We start from the raw sequence: 11,993 nt of genomic DNA, 5'->3' as shown, positions 1-11,993 counted from the left end.
AGGCGACAGTAACCTAAGTAATCACATGTGACAACAGTGGTGTGCAGAAGTGGATGGGCTACAGCAGCAGAAGACCACACAGGGCTCCACTCCTGTGGCCACTTTACTAGGTACAGGAGGCGGCCACGAGAAGGGTAACTGGCAACAGACTCTGCAGAGCACAAGCACTTACCCCTCCTGCCCAGCCAATCTAGTCCTGTTGATTAGTAGGTGCATCAAGGGTTACAGGGAGAAATGGAGGGGCTGCAGAATTCCACACCACCTTTCACTTTTAATGAAGTAACCTGCAGATGTCGGAAGCTGCAGCAACAGAGGAAACTGCTGGAGGAATTCAGCGGGTCAGGCAGCGTCGGTGGGGGGGGGGGGGGGGGGGTTTAGGGATAGTCGTCATTTCAGGGTCAGGACCTTGCATCAGTCCTGTCCCCTTTTGAAGTGCCGGTGATCCCTTTGCCTTGACAGATGAAGGGTGGGGATGAAGAACACTGCCTGGTGAGGAGGATCGTAGGAGGCCGCAGAGGGTTGTAGACTTGGCCAGCTCCATCACAGGCACAACCCCCCCCCTCCCCACCCACCACCAAGGACACCTTCAAAAGGTGAAGCCTCAAGAAGGCATTATCCACCACGAAAGCCCCTCACCACCCAGGACTTGCCCTCTTCTAATTTCCAACATCGGGGAGGAGGTACAGAAGCCTAAAAACCTACACTCACTGGTTCAGTACAGCTTCTAAGTTCAAAGTAAATTTATCATCAGACTAGGTATGTGTCACCACACACTACCCTGAAATTCATTGCCTTGCGGACATTCACAGTGGAATCAATGAGAAACTACACAAAGACTGAGAAGCAACCGATGTACAAAAGAAGAAAAACTGTACAAATTTTAAAGAAGTTTAAAAAAGCCATCAGATTTCTGAGCAGTACATGAATCCATTATTCTTTTTTTGACACTGTTTCCTTGCAATGCCCCAGTTCATAGGTTTACGGTTATGCTGTAGGTATTTTCAATTAGCAGTTCTGTAAGAGCCGTCTGTTCTGCTCTCAGCCCGTTTGGGTTATTGTTGAAGATGAGGAATGGCGTGGAATGTGTGCCGTCCAATCAGGATGCCAGAACTGGGGGGGTGGGGCGGGAGGCTTTTTTGGTGAGGGACTCTGAAGTTGGTCTTGGGGCTTTTGTTCGAGAGGAGGTGAAGAGAGGAGACGCTAGGGAGAACTGGTCGTAGCATATGATCCGGTGGGAGACCTGTTTGTTCGAGATGGATTGCGAGCGATGTTGGGAGGTGGAGTGTGCTTTCACGTTGACCGAGAGCCCAGCGCGTGAGTGACAGAGAAGTTCAAGATGAGCTCCAACTTGTGCATATTTAACTGTTTAATTAGAATGGGCCCTTCTTTACTAACCCTTAAAGTTAAGATTCATAAATATAATTTCTTGATTTGTGTGCAGTGTGCTGTCCATTATTTTGTGGCATTAATTTGTAACAGGGTAGCAAATACACAGCGTCCACACGAACTGGGGTTTGGGGTGGGATCAAGTGCCCAATCTCATGAGTTTAGCGGGACTGGAGAGGGTCTTCCCCAGACTTACGCAGCCAAGGAAACCAGGGGGTTTCATGTTTATTTTGTAATTTATAGTAAAGCAAAATAACAAATTGCACATTATCTGAAGTAAGTGATAATAAATCTCATTCGGATTCTGTCCCATAGATGCTGCTCAACTCTCCAAGTTCCTACAGCAATCTGTTCGCGTTTGCTTGTCAGCCGTGACCAGAATCGATGCCAGACTCGGAGGAGGTCAAACTACAGCGACATCACACGCACATAACATCAGACAAGCAGCATTCACAAGAAAAACATAAATCAGATATAAATTATACACAATTTTTACAAGAAAGAACACAATGTGGTAGTTCGGCAATTAGCATGACTATTACAGCTCGGGTGTCAGACTTCAGAGTTCAATTCTGGCATCCTCTGGAAAGAGTTCGTATGTCCTCCCTGTGACCGCGGGGTGTCAACAGTCCACAGACCATTAATTATCATTGTAAATTACCCTGTGGTTAGGCTAGGGTTAAATCGAGGGGTTGCTGGATGGTGCAGCTCATTGGGTGGGAAGGGCATGCTCCACACTGTACCCCTAAATAAACAGACAGGCAAAGTCAATGTTAGTATAAAATGATCACGAAAGTCACAGTGTTTCTGTACCGAGGTGGTGATTACAAGAACTGAATGGTTGAATGGTCACTGTTCCTGAACCTGGAGGTGTGGGACTTCAGGCTTCTGTACCTCCTGTGAGAAGATGGCCTGGTCCGGATGGTGGATGTCGTTTCCTTGAGGCAGCGCCTTGTAGAGATACCTGTACTACCGACGGTGTGGAGGGCTGTGCCTGTGTTGAGGAATGTCCTTAGCCGGAGCGTGTCGAGTCTGTGGATTCATTGCCGCAGTCATCAGGTCATTGGGTATATTTATAGTGGAGGTTAATAGGTTCTGGAATAGTCAGGATGTCAAAGGAACAGGGAGAAGGCTGGAGAATGGGATTGAGAGGGTTAATAAATTAGCCATGATGGAATGCTGCAGCAGACTCATAGAATCATAGAACATTACAGCACAGAAACAGGCCTTTTGGCCCTTCTTGGCTGTGCCGAACCATTTTTCTGCCTAGTCCCACTGACCTGAACCTGGACCATATCCCTCCAAACCCCTCTCATCCATGTACCTGTCCAAGTTTTTCTTAAATGTCAAAAGTGAGCCCGCATTCACCACTTCATCTGGCAGCTCATTCCACACTCCCACCACTCTCCGTGAAGAAGCCCCCCCCAGTGTTCCCTTTAAACTTTTCCCCTTCACCCTTAACCCATGACCTCTGGTTTTTTTCTCCCCTAGCCTCAGTGGAAAAAGCCTGCTTGCATTCACTCTATCTATACCCATCATAATTTTATACACCTCTATCAAATCACCCCTCATTCTCCTACGCTCCAGGGAATAAAGTCCTAACCTATTCAACCTTTCTCTGTAACTCAGTTTCTCAAGTCCCGGCAACATCCTTGTAAACCTTCTCTGCACTCTTTCAACCTGATTAATATCCTTCCTGTAATTCGGTGACCAAAACTGCACACAATACTCCAAATTCGGTCTCACCAATGTCTTATACTACCTCACCATTACATTCCAACTCCTATACACAATACTTTGATTTATAAAGGCCAATGTACCAAAAGCTCTCTTTACTACCCTATCTACTTGTGACACCACCTTTAAGGAATTATGTACCTGTACTCCCAGATCCCTCTGTTCTACTGCACTCCTCAGTGTTCTACCATTTACCTTGTATGTTCTACCTTGGTTTGACCTTCTGAAGTGCAATACCTCACACTTGTCCGCATTAAACTCCATCTGCCATTTTTCTGCCCCTCATACAATCTCTTCTCCCTCCTGCCATCTGGGAAAAGGCTCCGAAGCATTCGGGCTCTCAGGGCCAGACTATGTAACAGTTTCTTCCCCCAAGCTATCAGACTCCTCAATACCCAGAGCCTGGACTGACACCTTACTGCCCTATTGTCCTGTTTATTATTTATTGTAATGCCTGCACTGTTTTTGTGCACTTTATGCAGTCCTGTGTAGGTCTGTAGTCTAGTGTAGCTTTCTCTGTGTTGTTTTTTTTTACGTCGTTCAGTCTACTTTTTGTACTGTGTCATGTAAACACCATGGTCCTGAAAAACGTTGTCTCATTTTTACTATGTACTGTACCAGCAGTTATGGTCGAAATGACAATAAAAGTGACTTGACTTGACTTGACTTGAACTAGTCCAAATCCCTCTACAAGCTTTGAAAACCTTCCTCACTGTCCACTACACCTCCAATCTTTGTATCATCAGCAAATTTGCTGATCCAATCTACCACATTATCATCCAGATCATTGATATATATGACAAATAACAATGGACCCAGCACTGATCCCTGTGGCACACCACTAGTCACAGGCCTCCACTCAGAGAAGCAATTCTCCACTACCACTCCCTGGCTTCTCCCATTGAGCCAATGTCTAATCCAGTTTACTAACTCACCATGTATACCTAGCAACTGAATCTTCCTAACTAACCTCCCATGTGGGGACCTTGTCAAAGGCCTTACTGAAGTCCATGTAGACAACATCCACTGCCTTCCCTTCATCCACTTTATCGGTAACTTCCTCGAAAAACTCTAATAGATTGGTTAAACGTGACCTACCATGCACAAAGCCATGCTGACTGTTTCTAATAAGTCCCTGTCCATCCAAATACTTGTAGATCCTATCTCCCAGTATTCCTTCCAATAATTTACCCACTACCAATGTCAAACTTACTGGCCTATAATTTCCCGGCTTACTTTTTGAGCCTGTTTTTAAACAACAGAACTACATGAGCTATCCTCCAGTCCTCTGGCACCTGACCCATGGATATCGACATTTTAAATATTTCTGCCAGTCCCCTGCAATTTCAACACTAGTCTCCTTCAAGGTCCGAGGGAATACCCTGTCAGGTCCTGGGGATTTATCTACTCTGATTTGCCTCAAGACAGCAAGCACCTCCTCCTCTTTAATCTGTATAAATTCCATGACCTCCCTACTTGTTTGCCTTGTTTCCATAGACTCCACTCCAGTTTCCTTAGTAAATACAGATGCAAAAAACCCATTTAATATCTCTCCCATTTCTTTTGGTTCCATACATAGCCGACCACTCTGATCTTCAAGAGGACCAACTTTATCCCTTACTGTCCTTTTGCTCTTAACATACCTGTAAAAGCTCTTTGGATTATCCTTCACCTTGACTGCCAAAGCAACCTCATGTCTTCTTTTAGCCCTCCTGATTTCTTTCTTAAGTATTTTCTTACTCTTTTTATACCCCTCAAGCATCTTATTTCCTCCCTGTTGCCTATACATGTTATACATCTCTCTCTTCTTCTTTATCAGAGTTCCAATATCCCTCGAGAACCAAGGTTCCTTATTCTTATTCATTTTGCCTTTAACCCTGACAGGAACATACAAACTCCGCACTCTCAAAATTTCTCCTTTGAAGGCCTCCCCATTTACCAATCACATCCTTGCCAGAGAACAACCTGTCCCAATCCGCGCTTTTTAGATCCTTTCTCATTTCTTCAGATTTGGCCTTTTTCCAGTTTAGAACTTCAACCTGAGGACCAGATCTATCTTTATCCATGATCAAGTTGAAACTAATAACGTTATGATCACTGGAACCAAAGTGTTCCCTACACACACTTCCGTCACCTGCCCTAACTCATTTCCTAATAGGAGATCTAGTATTGCATCCTCCCTAGTTGGTACATCTATATATTAATTTAGAAAACTTTCCTGAACACATTTCACAACCTCTAACCCATCTAGACCTTTAACAGAATGGGAGTCCCAATCAATGTGTGGAAAATTAAAATCCCCTACAATCACAGCTTTCTGTCTCCTGCAGTTGTCTGTTATCCCTCTGCAGATTTGCTCCTCCAATTCTCGCTGACTATTGGGTGGTCTATAATACAACCCTATTAATGTGGTCATACCTTTCCTGTTTCTCAGCTCCACCCATATGGCCTCAGTAGACAAGCCCTCTAATCTGTCCTGCCGAAGCACTGCTGTAATATTTTCCCTGACTAGCAAAGCCACCCCCCCACCCTTCATCCCTCTGCCTCTATGGACTGATTGGCCTAATTATTCTTCTGTGAGCCCTTCCATTGTTTGGGGTAGATTGAGGATGTTGTGTCCTAGCTGTCTACGTGATACACAAGCCAGGGCAGCAATAATATGGAGAGTGAGCAGGCTGTCCCCTCCAAACAACTGATGGCACAGGAATGGCACAGAATGGCACCAGTGGCGTTGCAGAAGTTGCCAGTCCGCCTTGAACCCAATGTGGGACTGCTTTAGGGACTCCAGCTCTGAATTTTTCCTCAGAGTCCCTATGAGCGGGTATAGCCGCAAGGCAGTGGAGGTGTGAGATCAAAGTTTTCTTTCTGCTGGATGAGATGCCAACCCACAGCTGACAAGCCACGACTGGTTTTCAGAGGCCAGTAACCCACCTTTGCCCCTCTTCGTGTCAACAGAAACGGTTCCGCCTGGTTTAGTAGCTAAGCCACACGAAGGCCAGGAGCTAGCCTTGGCTTGTCAGAGGCTATTTGAGACCACTTGGAGCACTTAATAGGTAATGTCCACTACCTGCCCAGCTCTGACAACCTTCAGGAACCTTTTCTTCTGTATCTGGTGACTCTTGCACGCCATTGCACCTCGCGTCCCACCCAGCCTGTCTCTTGCCACAATGCCCCCCACCCCCCAGCCCCAGCCCCCCAGCCCCCAGCCCCCAGCTCGCATCTTGCTGCAGCTCCGGGCGAGCCAGCGCGCAGGCGCGGCGACGGGGGTCCCGCCCCGCCTGCGCCTGCGCCGAACTTGCTGCGACCCGCACATGAGCGCTCGTCCCCCAGCCGCAGCCTCCTCGCCGTGAGCGCGCACAGGTAGCCAATGTAGCCGCCGTCTCGGTAGAGAGAGAGAGAGAGGGAGCATCGCACGTAGACTTTAGCATGGCTGAGCCGGCCTCCGGCGAAATATACCACTTAAACTCCATCATGGACACCCTATCCCGAATAAGTGTAAGTATCAGTATTTGCAGATTCTCTAACCCAGAAAGTAACATATTGGACAGTCCTTCCTGATTTATGTGCATTGCAACGTTTTGGCGATTAAAATATTGCACGTTACAAGTTTAAATGCGACAGAAGGCCATCTAATGCAGGTAAATATTGTTGTTTTACTGGTAGAGAGAGAGGGAGAGAGATTGCAGCATGTTTTGTAGAGAGAGAGGGAGAGAGATTGCAGCATGTTTTTGGCGACTGGATTTGCATTGCAATACAGCGTTCTTGTTGCAATTTTTTTTTACAAGGAAAATTATGTATTTAAAAACAAAAATGTCTGGGGATTGAGATAGGGTGAACATGAGTGTGCGGGGGGGTGAGGAATGGCAATTAACGCGCACCACACTTGTAATGTTAATTTGGGGGATCTTGCAAAACGATTTCCTCATCATCTCGTCTGGTCGCAGTTTCTATAGAAACTACAGATCCCTCGCTCTCTTTCTCCCTCGCTCTCTCTCTCTCTCTCTCTCTCTCTCCCTCCTCTCCCTCCTGTTTTTTTTTAACAGTGCTTTTCAAGCCCTCCCCTCCTTATTTTGACACCGGTAAGACTGCAGAGCCCACCGTGCAAGGGGAGTGTGAGTGTGTGCATGAGAGAGGGGGAAGGAGCGAATCGCAGCAATCGGCAGAATTTTACACCACCCACCCCCAATTTATTTAAAAAAAATCTCGGCCCCCCCCCCCCACCTTCTGCTTTATGAAACATTTGCAATTCGGAGGACAATGACATCAAAGAAGGTTTTGAGAGTGAGTATATGACGGGAAGGAGGGGACGTTGCGGAGAATTTAAAACCCGGTGCCTCCAAGTAAATTAGCGATAATGGCAAGGTCCGCGGGCGCATTTTTAATTTTTGCATTTCGTATCGTGCATAATTAATCCGCCTGCTCAGCCGGGATATTATTTTTTTCTCCCCCCCCCCCACCCCCCCGGTGAAAGTGCTCGCACGGAACGGGCTCTGCGGATCACTTGTCTTGACAGATACATTTCTGCTATTAGTCTTTTGTTATGCGGCCCAGCGGATGTGGGGGAGCTGCGGTGGTCTGAAATCTGCTCCGGGAGTGTAGGGTGGGCGTTCTGACTGGGGCGGTGGGTGTATTTAAGTAGGCGATCACCCCCCCCCCCCCCCCCCCCCCCCCCCCCCCCCCCCCCCCCCCCCCCCCCCCCCCCCCCCCCCATCACCACCACTTCACCGCACCGGCCCCCTTCTCGCCCTGCCTGTTGTGTGTAACGGGGCTGGTCGGGGTTCAGACCTCGCTCTGGGACACCTCTACATCTACAGGTGAGAGCCATCGCTGATTCTCACTCATTCGGCCCTCCCTGCTCTCCCTATATCCCAACCCCCCCCCACCCCACTCTCCAACCATTTTTCCTGTTGTATCTTTCATGACCTCATAAGGACCTTTGCAGCTAACGGAATTTCAGTGTTTCAGTGAAGGGTTTTAACGCGGGGAATCTTGACAGCAACTCCGTGCACAGCAGGATCCCAGAAACAGCAGCCTGCTAATGAGTAGGTCGCCTGTATTCCCCACCCTTTGGTTAAGGGGTAGATACTGACCGAGAAAGCACAGGGAAACCCCTCCCTGTCTTTCCAATGGGAGGCTTTGGGAGGGAGGGGTCGTTTTCCCTTCTGGTATGGGTTGTGGGGAGGGGGGGGGATCTTTTATTTTTAAGAGCAGAGGGCTTTCCCCTTGGCGCTCCACTGGGGGACTGTCCTGGCACTTGTTCTAACGTGGTGGTTGTGGGACTTGAACCCATGGCCCTCAGGTGAGAGAATGTGGGGCCCAGCTTGGGAAGGGTAGAGGCTGCCTCTCGAGACCTCCAAATCCTGGAGCTCATCCTGTATGAGGCATAGAGACTCTTTGGCCCAACAGCTTGTGCTGACCCCTGCGCCCATCCCAGTTTTCTGGGTTCCAAGCCCCACGCCCGTGAACATATCCAAGTGCTTCTGTACCTGCCTCAAACCGCTTCCTCTGGCAGCTCGTTCCGTACGCTCACCCGCCCTCCAGATGGAAAAAGTTCCCCTCGGGTCCCTTTTAAATCTCCCCCCCCCATCTAAAACAGTGCCACCTGGTATTGATCTCCCCAACCTGGGAAGAGACTGAACACAAGAAATTCTGTGGATGTTGGAAATCCAGAGCAACACAAGTACGGAAATGCAAGAAGGTCAGGAGGCATCTATGGAGGAGAGACCCTTCCTCAGGTTTTAACCTGAAATGTTGACCGTTTATTCCTCTCTGCCTGACCTGCTGAGTTCCTCTGGCATATTGTGTGTGTTGCTTGGAAAAAGACTACTGTCCACCTTATGGGCAGTTATGCCTCCCATAACTTTAAGCATTTGAGCTATGAGAATTTTGGTTTATTGCCCTATTGTTAACCAGACCCCCTCCCAAACCAATCTCTTCCTCACCCACCCTCCCAGTTGCAAGACTCTCTGTCTCCCTAGTAGGTAGGAGAAGGTGTTTCAGTACTCAGCTTTAATGTCCTGATCCCTAGCATGACTAGCATCACCATCCCAAGGTCTCCATCTCCTCCCCGCCCAAGCCCACTGAAGCCAGCAGTTGCACCCCACCCTGTCAGTCGAGAAACCTCCCACCCCTCAACTCAAGTTCTTTATCCAGTTCTCCAAAACTCCCTGTGTCTTCACTAGTCAAGAAATACCAAAATGGGCACTTGAATGGACCAAGGCACAAAGGTGCTGGGAAACGGCACGTGGGTGGATGGGTCAGCTGCAGCACGATGGGCTGAATGGCCTACTTCTGCAGCACATGGGTCTACTCAAAGTATTGCCAATCGTAAGAGCAGGTCAAGCAGCGTCTGCGGTGAGAGAAGGCGTTAATGTTCCATGAGTAGGAGAGGCAGGAGGCCATTTGGCCCCTCATTCTACTCCTCCATTCAGTAAGAGCAGCATCACTTTCCTGAGCTGGTGTCCCATATCTCCTGTTTCCTCAGATTTTGATAGATCTCTGTCTTCTGTTGCTTGGCATCTTGCTGTACATTGAGATTCTTTGTTTTTTCTGTTTTGGGACTTTTGGGGATTTTTAGAATGTAAATTATTCTATCTTAATTGCAAGCTTGCACTGACTCTGGAAGTGTGTGATGGGACGGTGTGGAGGGAGTTTCACTCTGTGTCTGACCCCGGGAGTGTGTGATGGGACGGTGTGGAGGGAGATTCACTCTATGTCTGACCCCGGGAGTTTGTAATGGGACGGTGTGGAGGGAGTTTCACTCTGTGTCTGACCCCGGGAGTGTATGATGGGATGGCGTGGGGGGAGTTTCACTCTGTGTCTGACCCCGGGAGTGTGTGATGGGACGGTGAGGAGGGAGATTCACTCTGTGTCTGACCCGGGAGTTTGTAATGGGACGGTGTATAGGGAGTTTCATTTTGTGTCTGACCCTGGGATTGGGTGATGTGATGGTGTAGAGGGAGTTTCACTCTGTCTGACCCCGGGAGTGTATGATGGGATGGCGTGGAGGGAGTTTCACTCTGTGTCTGACCCTGGGAGTGTGTGATGAGACAGTGTAGAGGGAGTTTCACTCTGTGTCCTGACCCCGGGAGTTTGTAATGGGACGGTGTAATAGGGAGTTTCATTCTGTGTCTGACCCTGTGAGTGTGTGATGGACGGTGTAGAGGGAGTTTCACTCTGTGTCCGACCCCGGGACTGTGTGATGGGGACAGTGTGGATGGAGTATGTGATGGGACAGTGTAGAGGGAGCTTCGCTCTGTGTCTGGACCCCGGGAGTGTGTGATGGACAGTGTAGAGGGAGTTTCACTCTGTGTCCGACCCCGGGACTGTGTGATGGGACAGTGTGGATGGAGTGTGTGATGGGACAGTGTAGAGGGAGCTTCGCTCTGTGTCTGACCCCGGGAGTGTGTGATGGGACGGTGTAGAGGGAGCTTCACTTTGTGTCTGACCCCGGGAGTGTGTGATGGGACAGTGTAGAGGGGGTTTCATTCTGTGTCTGACCCCGGGATTGGGTGATGTGATGGTGTAGAGGGAGTTTCACTCTGTCTGACCCCGGGAGTGTGTGATGGGACGGTGTAGAGGGAGTTTTCACTCTGTGTCTGACCCCGGGAGTGTGTGATGGACGGTGTGGAGGGAGATTCACTCTATGTCTGACCCCGGGAGTTTGTAATGGGATGGTGTGGAGGGAGTTTCACTCTGTGTCTGACCCCGGGAGTGTATGATGGGATGGCGTGGGGGGAGTTTCACTCTGTGTCTGACCCCGGGAGTGTGTGATGGGATGGTGAGGAGGGAGATTCACTCTGTGTCTGACCCCGGGAGTTTGTAATGGGACGGTGTATAGGGAGTTTCATTTTGTGTCTGACCCCTGGGATTGGGTGATGTGATGGTGTAGAGGGAGTTTCACTCTGTCTGACCCCGGGAGTGTATGATGGGATGACGTGGAGGGAGTTTCACTCTGTGTCTGACCCTGGGAGTGTGTGATGAGACAGTGTAGAGGGAGTTTCACTCTGTGTCTGACCCCGGGAGTTTGTAATGGGACGGTGTATAGGGAGTTTCATTCTGTGTCTGACCCTGGGATTGGGTGATGTGATGGTGTAGAGGGAGTTTCACTCTGTCTGACCCCGGGAGTGGGTGATGTGACGGTGTGGGAGGGAGTTTTCACTCTGTGTCTGACCCTGTGGGACGGTGTGGAGGGAGTTTCACTCTGTGTCTGACCCCGGGAGTGTGTGATGGGGATGGCGTGGAGGGAGTTTCACTCTGTGTCTGACCCTGTGAGTGTGTGATGGGACAGTGTGGAGGGAGTTTCACTCTGTGTCTGACCCCGGGAGTGTGTGATGGGACGGTGATCTGGCTGTGAAGCCCCACACCCAACATCCTGAGATTTGGTGGGATGCCTGTGTTTGGATCTGAAACTCTGGTCGGAGGTTTACGGTGTTTCATGGCTGATTGCCTCGCTGTGCAAAGTACCCTCCACTGATGGTGCTCATCGGTGACTGGAGGTGTTCAGCTGGGGAAAAACTCTGAGATGATCTTGTTAGGAATGCAGTGGAGTTAGAAACAGGCCCTTCAGCCCATCAACTCTCTGCCAGCCGTCAAACAACAATTAACTGTAATCCTTTGTTAATCCCATTCAATTTTGCTCATGTCCACCATCAGCTCCCCCCACACACACATCATTGGGGTGTGGGAGAAAATGGGGTACCGGGGGAAAAGCTGTGTCGATGTCTCCCCCGTGGGTTGACCAGCACCCCGTTGGGTTAAATGGTAATTAATTTATTATTGTCGTATGTACCGGGATGTAGTGAAAAGCGTTCGTTTGGGTGTCCTTCCACACATCAGTACACTGTGGCAGTACAGAGGGAAAGAGAATT

General features: G+C 49.1%; 1 protein-coding gene across 1 annotated transcript in view; it reads left to right on the top strand.

Annotated features, from left to right (window-relative positions):
* The first annotated feature begins 6,435 nt into the window (after positions 1-6,435).
* Positions 6,436-11,993, top strand: part of LOC140735792 (tripartite motif-containing protein 46-like) — a 96,947-nt gene continuing 91,389 nt past the window's right edge. Inside the window, 1 exon segment of the mRNA XM_073061272.1 lies at positions 6,436-6,618. Within this exon segment, the coding sequence (XP_072917373.1) occupies positions 6,550-6,618 (69 nt within the window). The 5' untranslated portion in view covers positions 6,436-6,549.

The sequence above is a fragment of the Hemitrygon akajei genome, chromosome 11 (assembly GCF_048418815.1).
Source record: "Hemitrygon akajei chromosome 11, sHemAka1.3, whole genome shotgun sequence".
Classification (NCBI taxonomy): domain Eukaryota; kingdom Metazoa; phylum Chordata; class Chondrichthyes; order Myliobatiformes; family Dasyatidae; genus Hemitrygon; species Hemitrygon akajei.
Note: the sequence above shows the minus strand (reverse complement) of the source record. Positions and strands in the feature narration are given on the sequence as shown.